At 43.2% G+C, this 22,547-nt stretch overlaps 7 protein-coding genes across 8 annotated transcripts; 6 read left to right on the top strand and 1 right to left on the bottom strand.

Moving 5' to 3' along the window:
• Nucleotides 1-191: 191 nt before the first annotated feature.
• LOC5666848 (uncharacterized) lies at nt 192-2,952 on the bottom strand. Of its 2 annotated transcripts, XM_061647072.1 has the most exons (6): nt 2,077-2,952; nt 1,674-2,003; nt 1,506-1,585; nt 976-1,442; nt 779-912; nt 192-714 (listed from the first exon to the last, which is right to left on the bottom strand). In XM_061647072.1, the coding sequence occupies exons 1-6, from the start codon at nt 2,827-2,829 to the stop codon at nt 595-597; spliced, it is 1,884 nt and encodes a 627-aa protein (XP_061503056.1). In that variant the 5' UTR covers nt 2,830-2,952; the 3' UTR covers nt 192-594. The 2 variants fall into 2 exon arrangements, with proteins under 2 accessions (XP_061503056.1, XP_061503057.1); XM_061647073.1 differs by having other exon boundaries at nt 192-2,003; nt 2,077-2,946.
• A 2,468-nt stretch (nt 2,953-5,420) lies between these two features.
• LOC1270030 (nose resistant to fluoxetine protein 6) lies at nt 5,421-8,809 on the top strand. Its single transcript, XM_308689.5, has 8 exons — nt 5,421-5,706; nt 5,801-5,944; nt 6,724-6,892; nt 6,977-7,069; nt 7,147-7,873; nt 7,940-8,090; nt 8,149-8,335; nt 8,413-8,809. Exons 1-8 carry the CDS (start codon nt 5,509-5,511, stop codon nt 8,697-8,699), a joined length of 1,956 nt encoding a protein of 651 aa, XP_308689.5. The 5' UTR covers nt 5,421-5,508; the 3' UTR covers nt 8,700-8,809.
• A 100-nt stretch (nt 8,810-8,909) lies between these two features.
• Nucleotides 8,910-12,496, top strand: LOC5666847 (nose resistant to fluoxetine protein 6). The gene is made up of 12 exons (XM_061647070.1): nt 8,910-9,288; nt 9,709-9,863; nt 9,931-10,077; nt 10,160-10,322; nt 10,391-10,522; nt 10,587-10,780; nt 10,873-11,045; nt 11,114-11,282; nt 11,350-11,543; nt 11,613-12,093; nt 12,168-12,282; nt 12,347-12,496. Exons 1-12 carry the CDS (start codon nt 9,213-9,215, stop codon nt 12,430-12,432), a joined length of 2,085 nt encoding a protein of 694 aa, XP_061503054.1. The 5' UTR covers nt 8,910-9,212; the 3' UTR covers nt 12,433-12,496.
• Nucleotides 12,497-13,143: 647 nt separating this feature from the next.
• On the top strand, nt 13,144-15,787 carry LOC5666851 (nose resistant to fluoxetine protein 6). The gene is made up of 9 exons (XM_061640545.1): nt 13,144-13,513; nt 13,947-14,101; nt 14,173-14,319; nt 14,402-14,564; nt 14,633-14,764; nt 14,829-15,022; nt 15,111-15,283; nt 15,356-15,524; nt 15,590-15,787. The coding sequence occupies exons 1-9, from the start codon at nt 13,438-13,440 to the stop codon at nt 15,785-15,787; spliced, it is 1,407 nt and encodes a 468-aa protein (XP_061496529.1). The 5' UTR covers nt 13,144-13,437.
• A 1-nt stretch (nt 15,788) lies between these two features.
• LOC133391008 (nose resistant to fluoxetine protein 6-like) lies at nt 15,789-16,795 on the top strand. The gene is made up of 3 exons (XM_061640544.1): nt 15,789-15,796; nt 15,859-16,352; nt 16,785-16,795. Exons 1-3 carry the CDS (start codon nt 15,789-15,791, stop codon nt 16,793-16,795), a joined length of 513 nt encoding a protein of 170 aa, XP_061496528.1.
• Nucleotides 16,796-17,031: 236 nt separating this feature from the next.
• LOC5666850 (uncharacterized) lies at nt 17,032-20,809 on the top strand. The gene is made up of 7 exons (XM_061647074.1): nt 17,032-17,477; nt 17,906-18,060; nt 18,132-18,278; nt 19,873-20,035; nt 20,104-20,235; nt 20,300-20,493; nt 20,571-20,809. The coding sequence occupies exons 1-7, from the start codon at nt 17,402-17,404 to the stop codon at nt 20,745-20,747; spliced, it is 1,044 nt and encodes a 347-aa protein (XP_061503058.1). The 5' UTR covers nt 17,032-17,401; the 3' UTR covers nt 20,748-20,809.
• Nucleotide 20,810: 1 nt separating this feature from the next.
• On the top strand, nt 20,811-22,279 carry LOC133391645 (O-acyltransferase like protein-like; the record flags this gene model as incomplete). Its single annotated transcript, XM_061647075.1, has 5 exons — nt 20,811-20,981; nt 21,049-21,242; nt 21,318-21,798; nt 21,869-21,983; nt 22,049-22,279. Coding segments are annotated over 5 exons (1,059 nt in total), but the record flags the coding sequence as incomplete, so codon positions are not given.
• Between the last annotated feature and the right edge of the window lie 268 nt (nt 22,280-22,547).

Genomic DNA, 22,547 nt, shown 5'->3' with positions numbered 1-22,547 from the left:
AACCAATAAAATTATTAAATTTCTACAGAATGTTTCGGAAGCATTCAAAAAACCTTGTGAAACAACCAAAGCACCATGAGAGATGCTCTAAACGCAAAACAAATATGATTTTCATTCATAATTAACCCTAATTTGTTTTATGTTATGGTTCAATATCATATTTAAAATGCCGTAAAATATAAAAGAAAACATGTAAATTATAGTTTATTTTATCTTGAAATAAACGATCTTGTATAGAATAACAACCATACATTTAAAATATTACCCATTATACTTTCGTCACATACACTACCCATCGTTTTATTTCCCAGCTGTTAAATCGATTAAGCACAGCATTAAATCCCATAGAAAGCTATTTAGTCGACATTTAGTATTATAGTTTTTGGTCGGTCTGTTCTACCTGTTTGCTGTTTTGCTCATAGCAACAGAACAACATATTTCTTTTTATGTGTTTTACGTCTATAAGTCCTTTTTTAAGCCCTTTTCTCTCTACAATCACATTGATTTGATATGTCTTTACAATTCTGAAAAGAAATGTGTGTTCTTAAACGATTCGCAAGCTAGTTTCCGCTTGTGCCTTGAGAATGCCGTCAGTCATCGTTTTCTACCAAAGAATATCCACTGCAGCCACTTGATTGCCGTGTTTTCATAGGTGTAATGCAGTACAACGGACAGTACGTACGTAATTCCAAACACCTTTACTGCTTTTCGAATCTAAAATACAGAATTGCATTAGCTTTTGGCTATGCTTTCAAATGCCAAACCATATTCATTTTACCAAAAACCATGGCGTGATGATTGTCTCTACTGCGCTACTATAAACGATGCGCATGATTGGGAAATGTGTAAAGTAAATGCAATAGTAGAGCGCTGCACCAATGCGCACCACCCGTGGAATGTTGAAATTTGTTGCTAAAATAAAGTTGAAATTGAATTTAATATAAAAGTACCCTTAATATACGTTTTCAATCATACCTCTCTCTGTGAGTGAAATGCGCAAAAATGAAGCACTAATAAAGCATGCTCCGGAGAGTTTGTACGCTGAATAGCAGAGTGCTAACCACCATCGCGTGCTTGGCTGCGATTCTTCGTTCGAAGCAACGATCGTCGCGTATATCATTACGACGAGCATTACGAACGATATCTTTATGGTAAGAGTTATGTAGTGTAACAGCTGCTTCTGCTTCTTAGCGCTGTCACCAATGCGCTGATAGCGATCGTACACGATCCCAGCCATTAAGCCAGCTACGCTCCAGGAAAGATTGTTGTAGAAAGGTGTGTAAAGCTGCGACATAAAGCGGCTGCCGAGCAGGAAGAAACGCATTTCATGCAGGCTGGAAGGTCCTACCGGGTCAAAGTCGGTGTAAAAGATGGTAAGAAATGGTCCGAGAAAGGAACACACTGTTAGGAGTGCAAGAATTGCACCGTTGTGCTTTGGAAATCTGAAAATGGATTGTTTTACGTTAATTCATGTCCATTCTATTTTCGATTTACTACAAAACTACCTAAACATAATTTGAAGTGCAAGTGCGATCACAACGTACAGCTGCATATCGGCACTAACGTACCACGAGTCGGGCAAGCACTGTAAATGAACAACAACACAAAAAGAGATCGCAAACATCTCACAACTACACACACGCGCGCGCACACGAGCGTTAAGGTCATTTTACCGGCCGTTGCATGTTGAAGTTCGAAATGAACAGCACGTTCATCCACCAGTACGATCGGCAAAAGCCCTGCTCGACGATCAGCTGGCGCGAAAGGAGGGGCCCACCGCCGGCGAAGCGATCGTACACGAGCGCACCGAACGCGACCATGAGCAGATTCACGGGCATCAGTCTTATCAGCCGGTGGCTAATGATTGCACCGAGTGTGGGTCGTTTCGATGGGTCACCGTGCAATAGCTTGACCGTCAGCAGCATCGAGCTCATCACGAAGAACGCCAGCATGAGAAAGGGACAGAAGAGGCGCCAGAATTTTGCATACGGATGTGCAATTACCTGTGATCAGAGGGAGCAGTTTGAATGAATGAAATGAAGCTAGCGTTGTGTGACAGCAAGGCAGCAGTCTCACCTCCTCCAGCAACTCAATGTTTTTCATTGGCATTAGAAAGGACCCGAACAGGCAGCAATGTGCCAGAACCACACCAACCGCACCGAAGCATTTGTACAGATCGAACAGCACGATCTGCTTGATCGGTTGGGTTGACTTTGCAGGCGAACACTTTGGTAAGATCCAACGGCGTGCGTTTAGCGCTAGAACGGCAGCAAGTACAAGCGTTACAGCTAGCGTAACGCCTAACGCTTGCTCGTACACTGGTTTTGGATCACTTTGCAGGCAGTATTCTATCTCACTGTACGCCCGTAGATGGGGGTAGCGAGCTATTAGCCGGCTATTAATCAGCTCGCTTGCTACCAGCTCCGTCCGTACATCCGGGTGCATCGCCGGCGGGAAGTACGATCGGTTGAGTATGTAGCGATCGGACACATTCCAGCATTTGGAGGGAAATTTCACACTCACTGGCATTGTTTCAACTTCCACAGTCCTTTGGGCGTGTGACAAACAGATGCCCCTATCGAGAAGTGTCCTACGGAACCGTTTTACATCATTCACTTTCAGGCACTCCACTGCGTCCTCCCTTGTGAGTAGCACACGCACTACACAGTACCAGTCTTGCTCCGGGGCTATCTCACACTCGCGCCAATCCTCTAGCTCATACAGTGCCGGCAGCTCATTCTGTTCTACCGCTAACGTAGAATGCACTAACCGGGTAAGAACTACTTGTAACACCACCACTAGAACTGTTGCTCGCTGGCATCTCATCATACAGCTGGAAGCGTTCGAAGCACACTGATGCTGACCGTCGACCCGGCTCTCCGGCACACCGTACTATCAGACGGCGCTGGAAGCAAATAATTATCAGTTAGGTCGGATTCAGCGGTTCATAATGTGTCACGCCGGTTTGTGGCTGGAAGACTTACAAGTTATGATGCTTATTGATTTTTTGTCCCGCTGAAACAACCAACCAGTGTCGTCTTAATGGGTGACTTGTGGATGGTCCGCGGCGAGCGTGGGTCACATTTGAATGCACCGTTTCCTTTGGCGACAGTTTTGTTTTTATTTGTTGCGTTGGAAATAAAGTTCCTGCTTTGATTAAAATACGGAAAGCAAGTAAGAAACATCAAATGGAATAGGCACAGAGTGTGTCCAATTAAAAATGAAATGAGTTCAAGTAATGGTACTTGAAATGGTTTTTTTTGTGCATCATATTAATAATGTTGCGAAATGTTGCGGCTAATAACTTTAACGCTTATCACAAAATGCTGTGCCTCGAAATAGTGTGCTAATTTGTTGAAATAAAGTGCACTTTGCCTGTCGACTTCAGTTCACCTTACTGATTGAAATTTCATTCTGTTAGCGTTAGTCATCAGAGTAGGTACTGTAACAGTTGTTGTATTGGGACAGGTTTGTGATCCGTTCCATGACTTCGACAGGTGTAGTTGTTGAACTGGAATAAAAAAGGAACTGTTTTAAAACCGATAAGAGTTTTGAGAGCTGTTCCAAGTTTAGGTACTCTATCAGTTCCAGTGACGATATGGACGGTTCAGGATCAGTTATAGGATCGATATGGCTTTCAGGATATCAGTTCCAGAGCAGGTATGGGTTTACGCACAGTTCTAGGAATGTTGTTGGTTAGAATTCAGTTCCTCGGCCGGTATGAGTTCAGTATCGGTGCCATGATCGACATACGTTCAGAAACAGTTTCACGACCAGTATTTGTGTTATAGAATTCGTGATTTATATTTAAAGAATTTGGAACTTATTTGGATTCGGGATTCGTTTCAGAACCGAGTTCAGATCAGCTATTAGACCATCAAACGTTAAACACCTGGTCCAATATGGGCCCAGTATCTACTCATGCAACCCATCGCAATGGGTTAATATTCAGTTCCAAAACCACTATGGTTTTAGGATATGGTTCACGATCAGTAAACGTTTAGGATAAGTTTCTCTGGATGCTCCGCTTCGATAAACCAAAATAAAACGTTGATGAAAAAAAGAATTAAGTTAAGCCTAAAATGATATGAAATTTGAAATTAATCAATGTTTATTTTACATGCTTTGAAAGAAAGGAAAACGTTAGCAAACTATGATAAAATATATTTGAAATAAATCATTATCTGTATCTGTAACCTGTATCAGTACCATTGGCAAATGCATTTTCCTCTTCCACCGCGCGTTGACACATCTGCTTAACATATTAGTTATGCATACAGAACAGCGTTCAAATACCAACAACTAGTTTGATTGCATTCCTCCCTTTTGCTAGTGGGAGAAGCATTCTGCCACCAGTTTGTTTGTTTGAATTAATTCACTTACAATTGCCGGCAAGCTGGTAGAATGATTTCTCCATAAATTTCTAGCGAGCTTATTATCGCATTAAAATCAGCTACAATCCCCCCCATGCGAGCAAATCGACGATTTCACAAGCGTCCTGCGTCACACGCAAGCTATAAAATTGTCTGATTCAATGTTTGTTTCTTTCACTAGCGCCTTCTGCCACGCTCACACACAGACTATAGTGAATCGAGACAGAATGATTCTAAGCCCACCGCGCAAGCGCACACCGGCGGAGACGGAGACGAAGGTTAAGTGCGAGCGTGTAAGGTGAAGGCATTACCTTGCTGACCCTTGGCTCTCACCAGCACGTGTCACGTACGGCGATGCCGTCGTCGTCGTCGTCTTTGGATTGCTTTCCCTTAAAAATGGGTTGCTTGTTTAATGCGACAATTGTTCGCAAGTGGCGCATCACTGTGTTTTATCGTGCAGTTTTAACTAACTTTTTACTATCCTCCTACTTTTCTATGATTTTTTTTATTAACACATTCATTCAATCGAAGAGTAATTCAATAAGAACACAGTTTTTTTATCGTCCCCAACACCCAAGCATTAGATGTAATGATAAGTTCCTCCGCGACAAGTACCAGATATCCTTGCTCGCTTTTGACACTTTTCAAATCGCATGGCGGTACGCTTGTAATTACCACGCGTGCCTGAACCTTTACACGCAGGCCTAGCCGTAACCATATTCTCGGTGTCATGGTTACCACCAGCGCGACAACGCGCAACCACGTTCGAATCTGCGAGAGAGCGTAGCACGCCGATCGTGGCGTAGTAATTGAGAGAGGCAAGCGATCAATGAGCTTTACAGCCATTAGCTCCGATCGCCTGCGCCACGGGCAGGGAAGGCAAACAGATGATGTGAACTCACACTAGTAAGAATGCTGCACGGCATTAAGATTAACATTGTAAATTGATCGATGTACCACCTCCTCCTCCTCCTCGTACCTGGTTCGAGGCACACCAGGGGCACGTCAGCTTGTACCTAGCTCGTTCGGGATCTGACCGATCAGTTCATCGGTAGCACTTTCGTAGAGCAGGTTCGCTCTTCCCTTACCTCAACTGGGAATCCTTTGAAGAGATCGATCGATCCTGCTTGCTGTGATGGATTCAGTGCTCGTAGGGCTGCTGCTATTCACCTGCATCACTTTCGCCCATCCCCAGCAGCAGCATTCCGTTCCGTCCATCTTTATTTACGATGATTTTGAGCGGTGTGAAGCGACCGCATCGGTGTACTGCTATGCCCGCACCATACTGCGTGTCGATCAATTTCCGACCGGATTTGTAGTGCCACAAACGGAAGTAAGTTCAGCGTTGGTGAAAGTGTTTCGGATGATTCTGTGGTTTGAGGAAGATTCTGGACTCGTGACTTATCCGGTATCTTATCAATATTTAGAGCACGGATCGAATTGTCCACAAGCATCGGGCGCAGTACCTAGAGCTGGGTATCTGTTTGCGGGACTGTGAGCAGGAAGTGAAAAGCTTAAGTGCAGCCACCAGGAAGACACTCTTCCAGCCAGAAATTCCTGTGAATTTTACTGTAAGTATGCCGTATGTGCGAAAGTGTGCTACTAGTTGTTAGGCAACAGAAATAGTGAAGAATATCAAGGTTTACGTTTAGGTTTGCATCAGGAATGAACTCCAGGACCGGTATGGAACCAGTAGGGAACAATAGCATAGCCTGTACGAGTTCAATGTCAATTCCAAGACCGGTAAGGTGGGGTCTTAGGTATCTTTGTCGCATTGATAGCGAATCAGTAATAGTTGCGGAACAAGAATTGAACAACAAGTGTACATTCAAGAGCAATTCCAAGAGCTGTATGGGTTCGGGATCAGTTCCACGATCGGCTATGGTTCAGAAGAAGTATAATTCTTAAAAAAAACCTTTGTATACACTCTGGAGTTATTAGAACTCCCGGACATTACATTGCGCAGCACTGTAATCGGACAACTAGTGAGCTTACAATGTTGAAATGGAACATTTCGAGTCATTTGCAATACTCCACACACATCTACATTCTAAAAGAAGCTTGCATAATCTAATAGACGCCTGTTAGGTATGTTATCTAAAGTTATCACGCAACAGCAAATCTACGAAACGAAAGCTGCCGAGTGTTCTCAGCGTGTAGAACTTTCACGGCTGTTCCCGACCACACAACGTGAGAGCAAAGCACATTTACGACCGTCCATTCAAGTATTTTTAGCATTAGTTTCCCCTCAATTTTTCACAAATGCACTCAGCCCTGGAGCCCCTAATTGCCCGTGAACTACAAATCTTGTTAAATTGTTTAATTCCTTCTCCCACTCCCACTTGTTTAGTTCCTAATTCCGAATGAGCTGTTTCCCACGATGCCGGCCGATAAGCGGCGCTACGAAACGCTGGTGAATGTGTGCGTAAATCAGCGGCTGCGCACGCGTTACAACATTACCGGTTACACGGCCCTCGAGTACTGTCGACCCAAGCCCAAACAAACGGCCCGCCCGTACGGTGTGTACACACAGACGCCCGAACACTCTCTACCGGCTTGTTGTTGATCATTCCCTTTTGTTGTTTCTCCCCCTTCGTAAACAGATGCATTGGAGGTGATCTTTCTTGCCGTCTCGGGGACGCTTGTCAGTACGCTCATCCTCACCACGTTGCTGGACGTTTGTCGCGTTAACCAAGGTAAGGCGACATCACACCTTCCAAGATCACCTTTACAATTACTGACCACAATAAAACTGACCCTTCTCATCGTACAGAAAATGCAATCGTCTCCGCTTTCTCCGTGCGCCGCAATTGGATGCGCCTGCGGGTCGATGCCGACTCGCCCCTGCACCGCGATCTGCTGTACATCGATGGGCTGCGCGTGCTCGTCAACCATCTGGTGATTGTGCTGCACAGCTTTCTGATCGCGAGCGTTGCCCCGGCTCAGAACTACAGCGAGCTGGAGGACCTGGCGAACAATGTGCCGATGCGCATCTACCTCTCCTCGAACGCGTACCTGGTGCAGATCTTCTTCACGATCGGTGGCTATCTGCTGAGCGTTAACTTTCTGCGCGATGCCGACCGCGGCCCGATCGATGCGCGCTACGCCGGCAACAAGATTCTCAACCGGCTGGTGCGCCTGGTGCCCGTGTATGCGTTCTTTCTACTGTTCTCCGTTAGCCTTAACGTACGCTTCGATGTGAATGTGAACGGGTTTCGGCTGTTTACGGCAGAGAATGCCATATGCCGTCAGAATTGGTGGACCAATGTGTTGTTTGTGAATAATTTTCTGTGGCCAAAGGAGCTTTGTTTGATGCACACCTGGTACTTGGCAGCTGATTTGCAACTGTTCCTAATGGCGATGGGTGTGCTGGTGCTGGTGCACCGAAGGCCCAAGAGTGTTGGGGTAGTGTTTTTGGTCGGAGTGTTAGTGTCGTTTGCTGTTCCCGGGTATATAACGCATCAGCATAAGCTGCACCCGGTGCTGCCGGGTAAGCTGAGGTAAGAAGGGAGATCGCGATCGATGTGTTTAGAAAAAGATGAATTTGACTCATTTTTTTCTTACAGTGAAGCTAAATTCCTGACCATGTACGAGCCATGGATAAGGCGCATTTATCTACCAAGCTATGCGAACACTGGCTGCTATCTGTACGGAGTCATTGCCGGGTATCTGTACCATCGCACAAAGAACTACAAGATGCAGCTTGAACGATTTTGGGTAAGCATTAGATGTTCTCAAATGATCGTAGAAAGAAGCACTAATCTCTCCTTTCTAGCTCTATCGAATGATCAACGCATACGTAACACCGGTACTGGTCGCCGTGACGGTATCTTCCTTCCTCTGGTATGTGATCGACGTCCCAAAACCTAACCTCTGGGTATCGCTCTACAGTGCGCTTTACCGAAACATAATCGGTATCTTTGTGGCTGTGTGCTTTCTGCGCTCCATCGACAAATCTCCTGGTAAGCTCTTTTGTAACACGAATTAAATGATCAACGAGTAACTTCTCATCCTTCTCCCTCTCTCTCTCTCTCTGCAGGCATTTTGCGTACCATTCTCAGCTCCAAACTGCTGACCACACTCGGCAAGCTTACCTACAGTGCGTACGTACTGCACGATGTGGTGATGCGGTTTTTGCTGTTGCGCGAAAACTTCAACAGTGTGATCAACGTGCAAAAGTTTATAGCTTGGGTGTACATTGTGACGGGGGTAGCCTTTGCCGGTGGGTTGGTCGTGTTTCTTGCCATTGAGCAGCCCATGATACAGCTGATTAAACCGTACATAAGCCGAATGTGTCCTGTAGGGGTAAAAGCAAAGCAGAAGTAATATGTAAAGTAGGATAAGTTTTGTACTATTGGGTGGGGTTTTTTTTTAAATGGAAAATGTGATTTTTAAGTAGCAAGAATCATGACAATAGACCGTGTAGTTGTACTTTATTTAAATAGTTTTGTACAATTGTTTCAACTGATGACAAATGGAGGACTAGCAACATGTGAGTAGGTTTTTTTCTTATCCTCATAGCGGACGCTGTTGTACATAAGCGAATGGTTTCAGATGCCTTCATGACGACATTGCAGGTGACAACAACTTTACTGCTTACGGGCCTTGCGGCAAACGTGGACGCACGTGGAAGGACAATTTGTGAGGTTTTATTTGGTTGTCGCAAGAAAAAAACCTCACAGAACACTTCGCTCTTAAGCGTTTGAAGCTGTCCGAATTCTGTTAGTTTAGTTTCGGTTGTACAGTTGAAAGTGTCGCACTGAGTTGGATAAGCGGATTAGGTTTAAAGCCAGTTTATTGATGTGCTGTGTGGTAGAGTGAAGATAATAGATCGGAGAAATGGGGGATCTTCTATGGCTTTTGGGTTTGCTTTGTGGCTCGCTCGTAGTATTGAGCAATGGAGAATTTATCGAGAGTGAGTTTTGTACTGAGATGTAAAATTCTAAGGTCTTATTTTTTGTTGCGGTGATGGAGCAAAGCTCACTGGCTTTGTTCATTAGTGTTGAGAGGAATAAGTGAAAAGATTAATTAAACGGTTTATGGAATATTAAATTGGAATGAATTATTCGATTATATGAATTAGACAACATCTTCATATTACTTTATGCTATATTAAGGCCGAGAAAAGTCTACCCGTGGCTGACCTCCTCGCAAAGATTAACCTTGAACCGCAGAAAAGTGTTTCTCACATCATACTGCCATAGTAAAAACACTTGTTTTTTGCTTCTTTAACTGATTCCATTACGACATTAATTGCTCTCCATTGCGGCTTTTGCTTGGCGTGACCTTCCTGCTGATAAACAAAAAACCAACTCACATTTCACCCTCTACCCAGTGTCACAGTATCATCGTATGCCGAAACTCTGGCAGATGGATGATTACGACGAATGTCTCGAGTCACCCGGACCGGATGAACCTTCGGGCGTGTTCTGTAGTTTGTCCGTCGTACTGAAGCCCAACAATCGGTCTGAGCTTTGGAAGCTGATTGAGGTATTGTCGTGCTCTTGAAGATCATTTCACAATCCATGTTAATTGCCTTCAACTACCTCCCTTAAAGGAGTTTTCCAGCGACTATAAGCGCCACTACAATCACCAAGTGCTGAAACGAGGCGTCTGTATTAAAAACTGTCAAAAAGCGATTGAAAAGCTCTCACCAGCGGAAAGAAGTGCATTAACGGTGGAGCCATTCCCGATTGATGTTCGGGTATGATGAAGGTGTTGCGGTGGATTGGAATAGAAATGATAGGATAGAATGTAATTTCTTATTTGCGCTATGTTTTCTACAGTATAAATTCAATGATGGCATACTGGAAAACATTCCTACGTACCGAGAGGCCTATCACGATGTTCTGGAAATTTGCGTCAACAAGGAGCTTAACGATACGTACGGTTTGGTCGCTCATACCGAGATACTTTCGTGTGACAAATCCACCGATGAGGTTGTTATAGGTAAGATAGCGTTTTAAAACCTCTTAAAAATTATGTTATTATAATATACCGTATTATTAAAATTACAGATGCACTCGATATGTCCTTCCTCATCGTTCTATGCGCGCTTGTATGCTTTGTGACGCTTTCCTCCTGGTACGATAGCTCGATCAACTATAAACGAACCTCTGACCACTACCGACATCCGTTGGACAGCAAACGTATGTTATTTCCACAAAGTAAATTCTTATTTTTAAACTGATAATTCAATCTGCTTTTCCAAAGGTAAAATGGTTTGGGTGTCCTTCTCTATTCAACGCAACTGGTACCGGCTAACGTCGCGATCGAGGGACGAACTAAACCAAAAGCTGCGCTTTTTCCAGGCGTTCCGATTTCTGACCATGTCGCTGGTCATTTTTGGTCATGCCGCTCTGCTACTTGCCGTCACACCGACCACCCATTCGGAGAAGCTTGAAAGGGTAAGTAAATTAAACAAAATGAATAATAAGTAAAGAATAAACTTGTAGTAGAATACCCCCTTGTAACGCTTTTGCGCCTTTGTTTATGCAAGATGATGCACAACGTGGGCAGCATGATACTCACGAACGGTGTGCAGATCACGCAAACGTTTCTTGGCATGAGTGGCGCACTGTTGGCGATACAGTTTTGTAGCTTTGCCGAGAAACGGAAGGGAAAAGTCAGCTTCCTTTACGTTCCATTTGCGATCCTCTATCGTTACGTCAGGTAAGGAGACGTTTTATTATTAAAGATATATTATTATAGTTTTGTTCATATTATCCAAAACCTTTCAGATTAACACCGGTGTATGCGTTCGTGATATTGCTTCATGCCACATGGCTGTTGAAGCTGCAAACTGGCCCTCTGTGGCGCTGGGGCGCCGAAACCGAACAAACATTCTGCCGCCGGAACTGGTGGACGAACCTACTGTACATCAACAACTACGTACATGCTGACGAGCCAGTAAGATTATCGTAGAAAAGCAAATACTCATTTTATTCCCTCTCTAAAAGTTCATCTAATTTTTCAGTGTGTCCAGCAAGGTTGGTACCTTGGTGCCGAGTTTCAAATATTCATCATAGCACTGATCGTGCTGGTTACGATCGTAAAGATCCCCCGTGCAAAGGTCCCTATACTGGGATTGGTGCTAATTGCGGCCTATATCATTCCCGCGCTCTTCATCTACTACCAAAAGCTTGAGGGAACGTTCGTTGTAACCTTAGAGTAAGATATTTATCAAAAGTCGGGGCAACTTACAACTCTAACTATATGTCAACTCATTCCACAACGCAGAGCTCAACGCTATATCCTTTGGTACGACAAGTTCTACCTGCACGCATACATCCCGACGCACATCAACTTCGGCAACTACATCCAAGGCGTTCTGACGGGCGTTATTTACAACGAGCTGCAGAAACGGTCGATCAATCTGGCGCAAAGTAAAGTATTTCGCGTCGTGTGGTATCTTACCTTCGCGATCATTCCTCTCTCCATGCTGCCGTCGTACATGTTCTACGTGAATGACTTCCCCACGCCATCGGTCTGGATGGCAGCGTACTTTGCCTTGTCGAAGAATCTGTACGGCATCGGTGTAGGGATCGTGATTCTTGGCTGCATTTACGGTGTGAACGGTGTGGTGAAGCGCATGCTTAACTATCCGTTCTTTGAACCGCTCGGCCGGTTGGCGTACGGTGCGTACCTGGTGCATCCGTTCGTGATGCGCTACATGTTTGTTAGTGTACGGGGTCCGGTTCACTACAGTGACTTACTGACGGTAAAGTAGACTAGCAGGCAGGCGGGCAAAGAAGATCAGTTTGATAGTTACTATCGATCACTTTGCATTTACAGCTTTCTCTGGTGTTTGGAGCAACGGTTATGTCCTGCCTGATGGCATTGGTGCTTTGTCTGCTCATTGAGCTCCCCACTACTGCGCTGCAGAATCATCTCTTTGGAAGCTTTAAAGGTAAGAGGAAGATATTGTTTATTTATTACCACTATATGTGCATTATTTATTACGTTTCCCATAGAGCAAAAGTCGAACCACGTGGATCCAGAAACTATCACCAATGGTAACATCAACCCAGGCTTTGAGGGGAAGAAAAGTGAACTATAAGCGACATGAGTGCATTTTGTAGGTCCAAAATCCAAAATAATTAAATAAATCGTTCAATTAGCAACATTCAATTAAATGATGAACTTTGTTTTTATTTCCCTGTTTTGGATTCAAAATAAAGCATTCTTATTGTGAATCATCAATAATCCTTTCTTTGCATTGTTATTTTCGAAATAAAAGCATAACCATCATCAGAGATTTTTAGAGATCATTCATATGAAAAGAATGAATATTAAGACATCATTGTCTCTTAATTTGCTAATCGAAGACGATTAACAAATGCTGCTTGAGATTTAAGATCAACAGGAGCTAAACTTGCACGGATGTGGGAATGTCTTTCTTCGATGGGGAGTAACCCAAGAAAGCGACAGCGGATAGGATATGAAGGAAGGGATTGATGAGAAACGAGAAGGAAGCGTCGAACAGTTTGGAGATTACCACAGTCAAAAGACAAGGACACAGGGAGGAAAATCTTGAAGTTGTCGGCGTACAGCAGACAGCCATCGGGAGGGAGTACGGAGGTCCAATTATTCACAAATAAAAGGAAAAGAAGGGTGCTGAGAACGCTTCCTTGAGGTACTCCAGAGAGGCCCGTGAAAGAATCTGACAAGCAGGACGAAATTCTAACTCTATACGTTAGAGCTAGACTCTCTAACTCTATTATGTTAGTTTAGTTTCGGTTATACGGTTTGTTGCGACGGGAAAGTTGAAGGCACCCTTAGTGGTAACTCAGGAGATGAGCGCCTGGGAACGCAAGTGTGTTCGGCTTTAAAGAGTGATCGTCAGGAGACTCAGGACACTATCGGATAGACGGTCAAGCGAGTAGGACACGAATGTAGCAGTACAGTGCCCGGATAGTTGTTGTGATAAAACGCGTGTGTTTATTCATCATATTACGAACCACACGAAGACGTAACACCGTTGAAAGTGTCGCACTGAGTTGGATAACGAGCTTAATTTAAACCAGATTGTGTTGTGCTGTGAGGTTGAGTTAAGATCGGGAAAATGGGGAATCTTCTTTGGCTTTTGGGTTTGCTCTGTGGCTCGCTCGTAGTGCTGATCAATGGAGAATTTATAGAGAGTGAGTTTTAGAGTGAGGTGCAATCTTATTAAGTCGTGTTTGGTGATTTCGTGATGAAGCAAAGCTCGCTGACTTTGTATGAATTGTGTATCGAGAAATTATAGTTTAGTGAAAACATCATTCAAACACTTGAGAGAATACTCTAGCATTTATATTTAATTTTGAAGTACGTCCTCATAGCCTGGTAATGTTTTGTTATTTTGTCCAAACAAAAGACTGCGCAAAGTTAACCTCCTCACGAAGATTAACCTTGAACTGAATAAAAATACCACGACAGTAAGGCAACATGTTTTTTGCTACTTTTACTTTCGATATTACTCCATTTCCATTACTTTCACTTACAACATCGATTACTCTCCATTGTACCCGTATATTCGTGTAACCATCCTGCTGATAAACAAAAAAAACCACTTCAATTTCACATTCTACACAGAATCACAGTATCACCGTATGCCGAAACTCTGGCAGATGGATGATTACGACGAATGTCTCGAGTCACCCGGTCCGGGAGAACCGCCGGGCGTGTACTGTGGTTTGTCCGTCGTACTGAAGCCCAACAATCGGTCTGAGCTTTGGAAGCTGATTGAGGTATTGTTGTGCTCTTGAAGATCATTTTTTTTACAATCCAAGCCAATGCTATATTTTTGCTTGCCTTTCAGGAGTTTTCCAGCGACTATAAGCGCCACTATAACCATCAAGTGCTCAAATGGGGTGTTTGCATCAAAAGGTGTCAAAAGGCGATTGAAAAGCTCTCACCAGCGGAAAGAAATGTATTAACGGTGGAGCCATTCCCGATTGATGTTCGGGTATGATGAAGATGTTGCGATGGATTGGAATAGAAATGATAGGATAGAATGTAATTTCCTCTTTACGCTATGTTTTCTGCAGTACAAATTCAATGATGGCATACTGGAAAACATTCCTACGTACCGAGAGGCCTATCACGATGTTCTGGAAATTTGCGTCAACAAGGAGCTTAACGATACGTACGGTTTGGTCGCTCATACCGAGATACTTTCGTGTGACAAATCCACCGATGAGGTTGTTATAGGTAAAATAGCGTTTTAAAACCTCTTAAAAATTATGTTATTATAATATACCGTATTATTAAAATTACAGATGCACTCGATATGTCCTTCCTCATTGTTCTATGCGCGCTTGTATGCTTTGTGACGCTTTCTTCCTGGTACGATAGCTCGATCAACTGCAAACGAACCTCCGACCACTACAGACAACCGTTAGACAGCAAACGTATGCTATTATCGTAAAGCTCTTTTGCATTTTTAAGCTGATAATTCACTCTTTTCTTCCAAAGGTAAAATGGTTTGGGTGTCCTTCTCTATTCAACGCAACTGGTACCGACTAACGTCGCGATCGCACGACGAACTAAACCAAAAACTGCGCTTCTTCCAGGCGTTCCGATTTATCACATTATGGTTTGTAATAATTGGCCATGTCTCCATGCTGCTTTCTTTCACACCGACCACCGATTCAGAAAAGCTTGAAAAAGTAAGTATTTAAAAAAATAGAATAAAAAAATTAAAAAATTAAACCTTATAGCACTCTTGCCACGCTTTTGCGCCTTTGTTTATGCAAGATGATGCACAGTGTGGGCAGCATGATACTCACGAACGGTGTGCAGTTCACACAAACGTTTCTTGCGATGAGTGGCACACTGTTATCGATACAGTTTTGTAGCTTTGCCGAGAATCGGAAGGGAAAAGTCAGCTTCCTTTACATTCCATTGGCGATCCTTTATCGTTACGTCAGGTAAGACGTTTTACGTTTTATTACTTTGAATGTATTATTATAGTTTTGTTCATAACATAATTTAATTTACAGATTAACTCCGGTGTATGCGTTCGTGATACTGCTGCATGCCACGTGGCTGCTGAAGCTGCAAACTGGCCCCCTGTGGCGCTGGGGCGCCGAAACCGAACAAACATCATGCCGCCGGAACTGGTGGACGAACCTACTGTACATCAACAACTACGTACATGCTGATGAGCCAGTAAGCTCGTGTGTGGAGAAAAGCTCGTTTTGTGCCTACTTGAAAATTCCTTCCTCCTTCTCTAGTGTGTCCAGCAGGCATGGTACCTTGGTGCCGAGTTTCAAATATTCATCATCGCACTGATCGTGCTGGTTACGATCGTAAAGATCCCCCGTGCTAAGTTCCTTATACTGGGATTGGTGCTACTTGCAGGCTACGTCATTCCCGCGCTGTTCATCTACTACCAAAAGCTAGAGGGAACGTACATTATCACTTTAGAGTAAGATGATCGTGTAATGCACTAGGATGTGAAACTAACCACTCAAACTATCTGTCAACTCATTCCACAACGCAGAGCCCAACGGTATATCTTTTGGTACGACAAGTTTTACCTGAAATCATACATCCCGACGCACATCAACTTCGGCAACTACATCCAGGGCGTGCTGACGGGCGTTATCTACAACGAGCTGCAGAAACGGTCGATCAATCTGGCCCAAAGTAAAGTATTTAGCATCGTGTGGCATCTTACCTTCGTGATCGTATTCCTCTCGATGTTGCCGTCCTACATGTTCTACGTGAATGACTTCCCCACGCCATCGGTGTGGATGGCTGCGTACTTTGTCGTGTCGAAGAATCTGTACGGCATCGGTGCAGTGATCGTGATTCTTGGCTGCATTTACGGTGTGAACGGTGTGGTGAAGCGTATACTTAACTATCCGTTCTTTGAACCACTGGGAAGATTGACGTACGGTGCTTACCTGGTGCATTTCTCCGTGATGCGCCTCATGTTTTTCAGTGTACGGGCACCGGTTCACTACAGTGACTTACTGGCGGTAATGCAGACGGGCAGGCGGGCAAATGAGGTCATGTTGATAGTTACTGTCGATCACTTTGCACTTACAGCTTTCTCTGGTGTTTGGTGCAACGGTTATGTCCCTCCTGATGGCATTGGTGCTTTGTCTGCTCATTGAGCTCCCCACTACTGCGCTGCAGAATCATATCTTTGGAAGCTTTAAAGGTAGCTGGAATTTATATGTTTATTTAAGGTCACTGATTGTGCATTGTTGATTGCGTCTCCCATAGAGCAAAAGTCGAACCCCGTGGATCCAGAAACTGCCACCAATGGTAACATCAGCCCAGGCTTTGAGGGGAAGAAAAGTGAACTATAAGCAACATGAGTGCATTTTGTAGGTCCAAAACCCAAAATAATTAAATAAATCGTCCAATAAGCAACATTTAATTTAGTGATGTATTTTGTGCTTTATTTCCCTGTTTTAGATTCAAAATAAAGCATTCTTATTGTAAATCATCAATAATCCTTTCTTTGCATTGTTATTTTCGAAATAAAAACAACACCATCATCAGAGATTTTTAGAGATCATTCATAAAAAAAGAATAAATATTAAGACATCATTGTCTCTCAATTTGCTAATCGAAGACGATTAACAAATGCTGCTTGAGATTTGAGATCAACAGACGCTACGCGTAACGCTACCATAACCTAGAAAGTTGATCCTTATTTTTGAGAAACCTGCGACCATTTAAATCTGTCCGGATTATGTTAGTTTAGTTTCGGTTATACGGTTTGTTGCGACGGGAAAGTTGAAGGCACCCTTAGTTGTAACTCAGGAGATGAGCGCCTGGGAACGCAAGTATGTTCGGCTTTAAAGAGTGATCGTCAGGAGACTCAGGACACTATCGAATAGACGGTCAAGCGAGTAGGACACGAATGTAGCAGTACAGTGCCTGGATAGCTGTAGTGATAAAACGCGTGTGTTTATTCATCATATTACGAACCACACGAAGACGTAACACCGTTGAAAGTGTCGCACTGAGTTGGATAACGAGCTTAGTTTAAACCAGATTGTGTTGTGGGTTGAGTTAAGATCGGGAAAATGGGAAACCTTCTTTGGCTTTTCGGTTTGCTCTGTGGCTCGCTCGTAGTGCTGATCAATGGAGAATTTATAGAGAGTGAGTTTGAGAGTGAGGTGCAATCTTATTAAGTCGTGTTTGGTGATTTCGTGATGAAACAGAACATTCTGACTTTTAAATGTATTTAGAGAAGTTATAGTTTAGTGGAAACATTATTCAAACACTTGAAAGAATATTCAAGCATTTATATTTAATTTTGAAGTATGTCCTCATAGCCTGGTAATGTTTTGTTATTTTGTCCAAACAAAAGACTGCGCAAAGTTAACCTCCTCACGAAGATTAACCTTGAACTGAATAAAAGTACCACGACAGTAAGGCAACATGTTTTTTGCTCCTTTCACTTTTGATATTACTCCATTTCCATTGCTTTCACTTACAACATCGATTGCTCTCGATTGTGACCATCTGTTAGTGTGTCAATCCAGCTGATAAACAAAAAAACCACTTCAATTTCACATTCTACACAGAATCACAGTATCACCGTATGCCGAAACTCTGGCAGATGGATGATTATGACCAATGTCTCGAATCACCCGGTCCGGGCGAACCTCCGGGCGTGTACTGTGGTTTGTCCATCGTACTGAAGCCCAACAACCAGTCTGAGCTTTGGAAGCTGATTGAGGTATTGTTGTGCTCTTGAAGATCATTTTTTTTACAATCCAAGCCAATGCTATATTTTTGCTTTCCTTTCAGGAGTTTTCCAGCGACTATAAGCGCCACTATAACCATCAAGTGCTGAAGCGAGGCGTCTGTATTAAAAAGTGTCAAAAAGCGATTGAAAAGCTCTCACCAGCGGAAAGAAGTGCATTAACGGTGGAGCCATTCCCGATTGATGTTCGGGTATGATATTCATATTCATATTTATATTTATTTGTCTACGTTTTGGTTACACAAATACTTAAATAATACTTATTATCTATGTTCATAACCTAGCAAAAATTAACACAAATTATCAAAAATTTAGTCAGCTTGGGATTATGGAGGGTTCTGATTCGGGATCAGAAAGAGGATAAGGGAAGGATGAAATCAAACATAGAGTATACACAGTTAAATCGACGAATTGCACGAAGGAGAGGGTTATTACGGCCCACTGCAGTTCGCGGAATGGGATCACTAGGGGAGGGCGGTTACTATGGACACAGTTCGGGGCGAAGAAAGGGATAGAAGAAAGGAGGGATGGAGAATCAATATTACCAAGGAGTAATGCGGCAGTAAAGGAGTACTGGGCATGGGAACGGCGGTTTTCGAATAGTTCCAGGCCAGGCTGCCAACACCTGTTCTCGTAAGGAGGCATAGGGGAGTACAATCCACCCAGGAATTTGCATAGAGCAAACCTAGTGAACGATCGCTGCACCCGCTCGATACGTTCCACGTGGGTCCGAGCTGTAGGGGATCGGACTACTGAGCAGTACTTCAGAATCGATCTGACCAGAGAGCAGAACAGAGTCTTCAGGCATAAAGACTTGATTGACAGTTGAGTCAATGTGATGGCTAAAGGTGAGACCCCTGTCAAGCCAGACACCGAGGTCTTTTACGACACAAACATGATTGACTTGCACAGAATTTAGAACGTACGAGTGAGTAATTGGAGACTGCGAACGACTAAACGAAATGACGTTACACTTATCAGGACATACTGTGAGGGAATTACTAGATCACCTAGAGGAAAAACGAACAAGAATATTTTGTAAGGAAATACAATCACTAGGAGACTGGGAGACAGACTTTGAGGTCGTCTGCGTAGCAGAGGAAACACTCAGGAGGGAGGGCAGTATGGAAATCATTATTAAAAATTATAAACAGCAAAGAGCTTAGGACACTACCTTGCGGTACGCCTGCACTACATGAAAAGGGAGTCGAAAATAGATCATTAAATTTAACACTATACGAACGATCACATAGAAAAGAACGTAACCAAGATACAAAAAGACTATTGACGTCAAGTTGTGAAATTTTATTTAGAAGTAGGGAATGAAGAATACGATAAAATGCAGATTTAATCAGTATAAATAGTATCAACTTGTTTAACTGATTCTAACTGGGATGATACGAAAGAGATAAGGACAGAAGGTTAGTTGTTGTAGAACGGTTAGGAAAAAAGCCATGTTGCTGAGGGATAATAGTAGAAGAGGTGAATTTAAACACATAAGTATGGATAATATTCTCAAATATCTTGGTTATTGTGCATTGTATTGAGATACCGCAGTAATTGGAAATGACAGATGGGTTACCTTTTTTGTGTATGGGGACAAGCCATGCTCGCTACCACAATAAAGGGAATGAAGACGTGGACAAAGATAGGTGAAAATATTTGACCAATAGAGGGACGAACAGATAAGGTGACTTTTTTTAAACTGAGGCTGGATGATGAAGGTGTTACGGTTAACATGATACGTTTGGATGTAATTTCCTCTTTGCGCTATGTTTTCTGCAGTACAAATTCAATGATGGCATACTGAAAGACATTCCTACGTACAGAGCGGCTTATAAAAATGTTCTGGAAATTTGCGTCAATAAGGAGCTTAACGATACGTACGGTTTGGTCGCTCATACCGAGATACTTTCGTGTGACAAATCCACCGATGAGGTTGTTATAGGTAAGATAGCGTTTTAAAACCTCTTAAAAATTATGTTATTATAATATACCGTATTATTAAAATTACAGATGCACTTGATATGTCCTTCCTCATCGTTCTATGCGCGCTTGTATGTTTTGTGACGCTTTCCTCCTGGTACGATAGCTCGATCAACTATAAACGAACCTCCGACCACTACCGACAACCGTTGGACAGCAAACGTATGCTCTTTCCACAAAGTAAATTCTTATTTTGAAACTGATAATTCAATCTGCTTTTCCAAAGGTAAAATGGTTTGGGTGTCCTTCTCTATTCAACGCAACTGGTACCGGCTAACGTCGCGATCGCGCGATGAACTAAACCAAAAGCTGCGCTTCTTCCAGGCGTTCCGATTTCTCACAATAACGTTGATAATTTTTGGTCATTTCACTATGCTGCTTTCTGTTTCACCGACCACCGATACGGAGAAGCTCGAGAGAGTAAGTATAAAAATAAAATAAAATTGAAAAAAAACTTACATCCTCTTACGACGCTATTGCACATTCATTTATGCCAGATAATGCACAACGTAGGCAGCATGATACTCACCAACGGTGGACAGATCACACAAACGTTTCTTGGCATGAGTGGCGTACTGTTGGCTATAAAATTTTGCAGCTTTGTCGAGAAGCGAAAGGGAAAAGTCAGCTTCCTTTCCGTTCCATATGAGATCCTCTATCGTTACGTAAGGTGAGAATATTTTTTATTAAATAACGTATATTTTTAATAATGTAGTTCATAATATAATTTAACATATAGATTAACACCGGTGTATGCGTTCGTGATATTGCTGCATGCCACGTGGCTGCTGAAGCTGCAAACTGGCCCTCTGTGGAGCTGGATTGCCAAAACGGAGCAAACATTCTGCCGCCGGAACTGGTGGACGAACCTACTGTACATCAACAACTACGTACATGCTGACGAGCCAGTAAGATTATCGTAGAAAAGCAAAAGCTCGTTTCGTTCCCTCTCTAAAAGTTCATCTATATTTTCAGTGTGTCCAGCAGGCATGGTACCTAGGTGCCGAGTTTCAAATATTCATCATCGCACTGATCGTGCTGGTTACGATCGTAAAGATCCCCCGTGCAAAGGTCCTTATACTGGGATTGATGCTACTTGCAGGCTACGTCATTCCCGCGCTGTTCATCTACTACCAAAAGCTTGAGGGAACGTACCTTGTCACCTTAGAGTAAGATGATCGTGTAATGCGCTAGTAGGTGAAACTAACCACTCAAACTATCTGTCAACTCATTCCACAACGCAGAGCTCAACGTTATCTTCTTTGGTACGACAAGTACTACCTGCACGCATACATCCCGACGCACATCAACTTCGGCAACTACATCCAGGGCGTGCTGACGGGTCTTGTCTACTGCGAGCTGCAGAAACGATCGATTGATCTAGCGCAAAGTAAAGTATTTAGCATCGTGTGGCATCTTACCATCGTGATCCTACCTCTCTCCTGGCTGCCGTCCTACATGTTCTACGTGAATGACTTCCCCACGCCATCGGTGTGGATGGCTGCGTATTTTATCATGTCAAAGAATCTGTACGGCTTCGGTATGGGAATCATCATTCTGGGCTGCATTTACGGTGTGAACGGTGTGGTGAAGCGTATGCTTAACTATCCGTTCTTTGAACCACTCGGAAGATTGACGTACGGTGCATTCCTGGTGCATCCGTTCGTGATGCGCTTTATGTTTGCCAGTGTACGGGCACCGGTTCACTACAGTGACTTACTGACGGTAAAGTAGACAAGCAGGCGAGCGAGGAAGGTCAGTTTGATAGTTACTGTTGATCACTTTGCACTTACAGCTTTCTCTGGTGTTTGGGGCAACGGTTATGTCCCTCCTGATGGCATTGGTGCTTTGTCTGCTCATTGAGCTCCCCACTACTGCGCTGCAGAATCATATCTTTGGAAGATTTAAAGGTAGCTGGAATTTATATGTTTATTTAAGGTCACTGATTGTACATTGTTGATTGCGTTTCTTATAGAGCAAAAGTCGAGCCCCGTGGATCCAGAAACTGTCACCAATGGTACCAATCAATCGCTACTAAACACAGGCCATGAGGGGAAAAAGGGTAAACTGTAAGCGGCATGAGTACTTTTGGTAGGTCTCATATTTATATAAAATAATAAAATCGTTCAATTACCGAATTTAATTAAAATGATACGTCATTATGTTTTTTCTTGGCTATTTTGGGCACAAATAAATCATAATAAGTGTGAATCATAAATAAACCGTTCTCTTTGCATTTATAAAACCGAAATAAACATGTATGATAGAATAGGGATATGATAGGGGGCGGTCCCGTGGTACAGTCGTCAACTCGAACAACTCAATAACATGTGGCCTGTCATGGGTTCAAGCCCAGAATGGATCGTCCCTCCGTAGCAAGGATTGAGTATCCGGCTAGGTGGTAAGGAAGATAGAATGTTTTCAAAACGGTACTGCTCTTAAAAGAATCTTGCATAATCTCTCTTAGAGTAGTT

This window comes from Anopheles gambiae, chromosome 2, assembly GCF_943734735.2.
Source record: "Anopheles gambiae chromosome 2, idAnoGambNW_F1_1, whole genome shotgun sequence".
Lineage (NCBI taxonomy): Eukaryota > Metazoa > Arthropoda > Insecta > Diptera > Culicidae > Anopheles > Anopheles gambiae.
Note: the sequence above shows the minus strand (reverse complement) of the source record. Positions and strands in the feature narration are given on the sequence as shown.

Coding starts and splice junctions, on each gene's coding strand:
- LOC1270030 (XM_308689.5), top strand. CDS start 5,509: ATGGATTCAGTGCTCGTAGGGCTGCTGCTATTCACCTGCATCACTTTC. Junction 7,874..7,939: donor GTGCTGCCGGGTAAGCTGAG/GTAAGAAGGGAG, acceptor TTTTTCTTACAG/TGAAGCTAAATTCCTGACCA. Junction 8,091..8,148: donor TGCAGCTTGAACGATTTTGG/GTAAGCATTAGA, acceptor TCTCCTTTCTAG/CTCTATCGAATGATCAACGC.
- LOC5666850 (XM_061647074.1), top strand. CDS start 17,402: ATGGGAAACCTTCTTTGGCTTTTCGGTTTGCTCTGTGGCTCGCTCGTA. Junction 17,478..17,905: donor CAATGGAGAATTTATAGAGA/GTGAGTTTGAGA, acceptor CATTCTACACAG/AATCACAGTATCACCGTATG. Junction 20,036..20,103: donor CACCGATGAGGTTGTTATAG/GTAAGATAGCGT, acceptor TTAAAATTACAG/ATGCACTTGATATGTCCTTC.
- LOC5666847 (XM_061647070.1), top strand. CDS start 9,213: ATGGGGGATCTTCTATGGCTTTTGGGTTTGCTTTGTGGCTCGCTCGTA. Junction 9,864..9,930: donor AGCTTTGGAAGCTGATTGAG/GTATTGTCGTGC, acceptor CCTCCCTTAAAG/GAGTTTTCCAGCGACTATAA. Junction 10,523..10,586: donor ACATCCGTTGGACAGCAAAC/GTATGTTATTTC, acceptor GCTTTTCCAAAG/GTAAAATGGTTTGGGTGTCC.
- LOC5666848 (XM_061647072.1), bottom strand. CDS start 2,829: ATGATGAGATGCCAGCGAGCAACAGTTCTAGTGGTGGTGTTACAAGTA. Junction 2,004..2,076: donor ACATTGAGTTGCTGGAGGAG/GTGAGACTGCTG, acceptor CTCTGATCACAG/GTAATTGCACATCCGTATGC. Junction 913..975: donor CATTTCACTCACAGAGAGAG/GTATGATTGAAA, acceptor ACTTTATTTTAG/CAACAAATTTCAACATTCCA.
- LOC5666851 (XM_061640545.1), top strand. CDS start 13,438: ATGGGGAATCTTCTTTGGCTTTTGGGTTTGCTCTGTGGCTCGCTCGTA. Junction 13,514..13,946: donor CAATGGAGAATTTATAGAGA/GTGAGTTTTAGA, acceptor CATTCTACACAG/AATCACAGTATCACCGTATG. Junction 14,765..14,828: donor ACAACCGTTAGACAGCAAAC/GTATGCTATTAT, acceptor TTTCTTCCAAAG/GTAAAATGGTTTGGGTGTCC.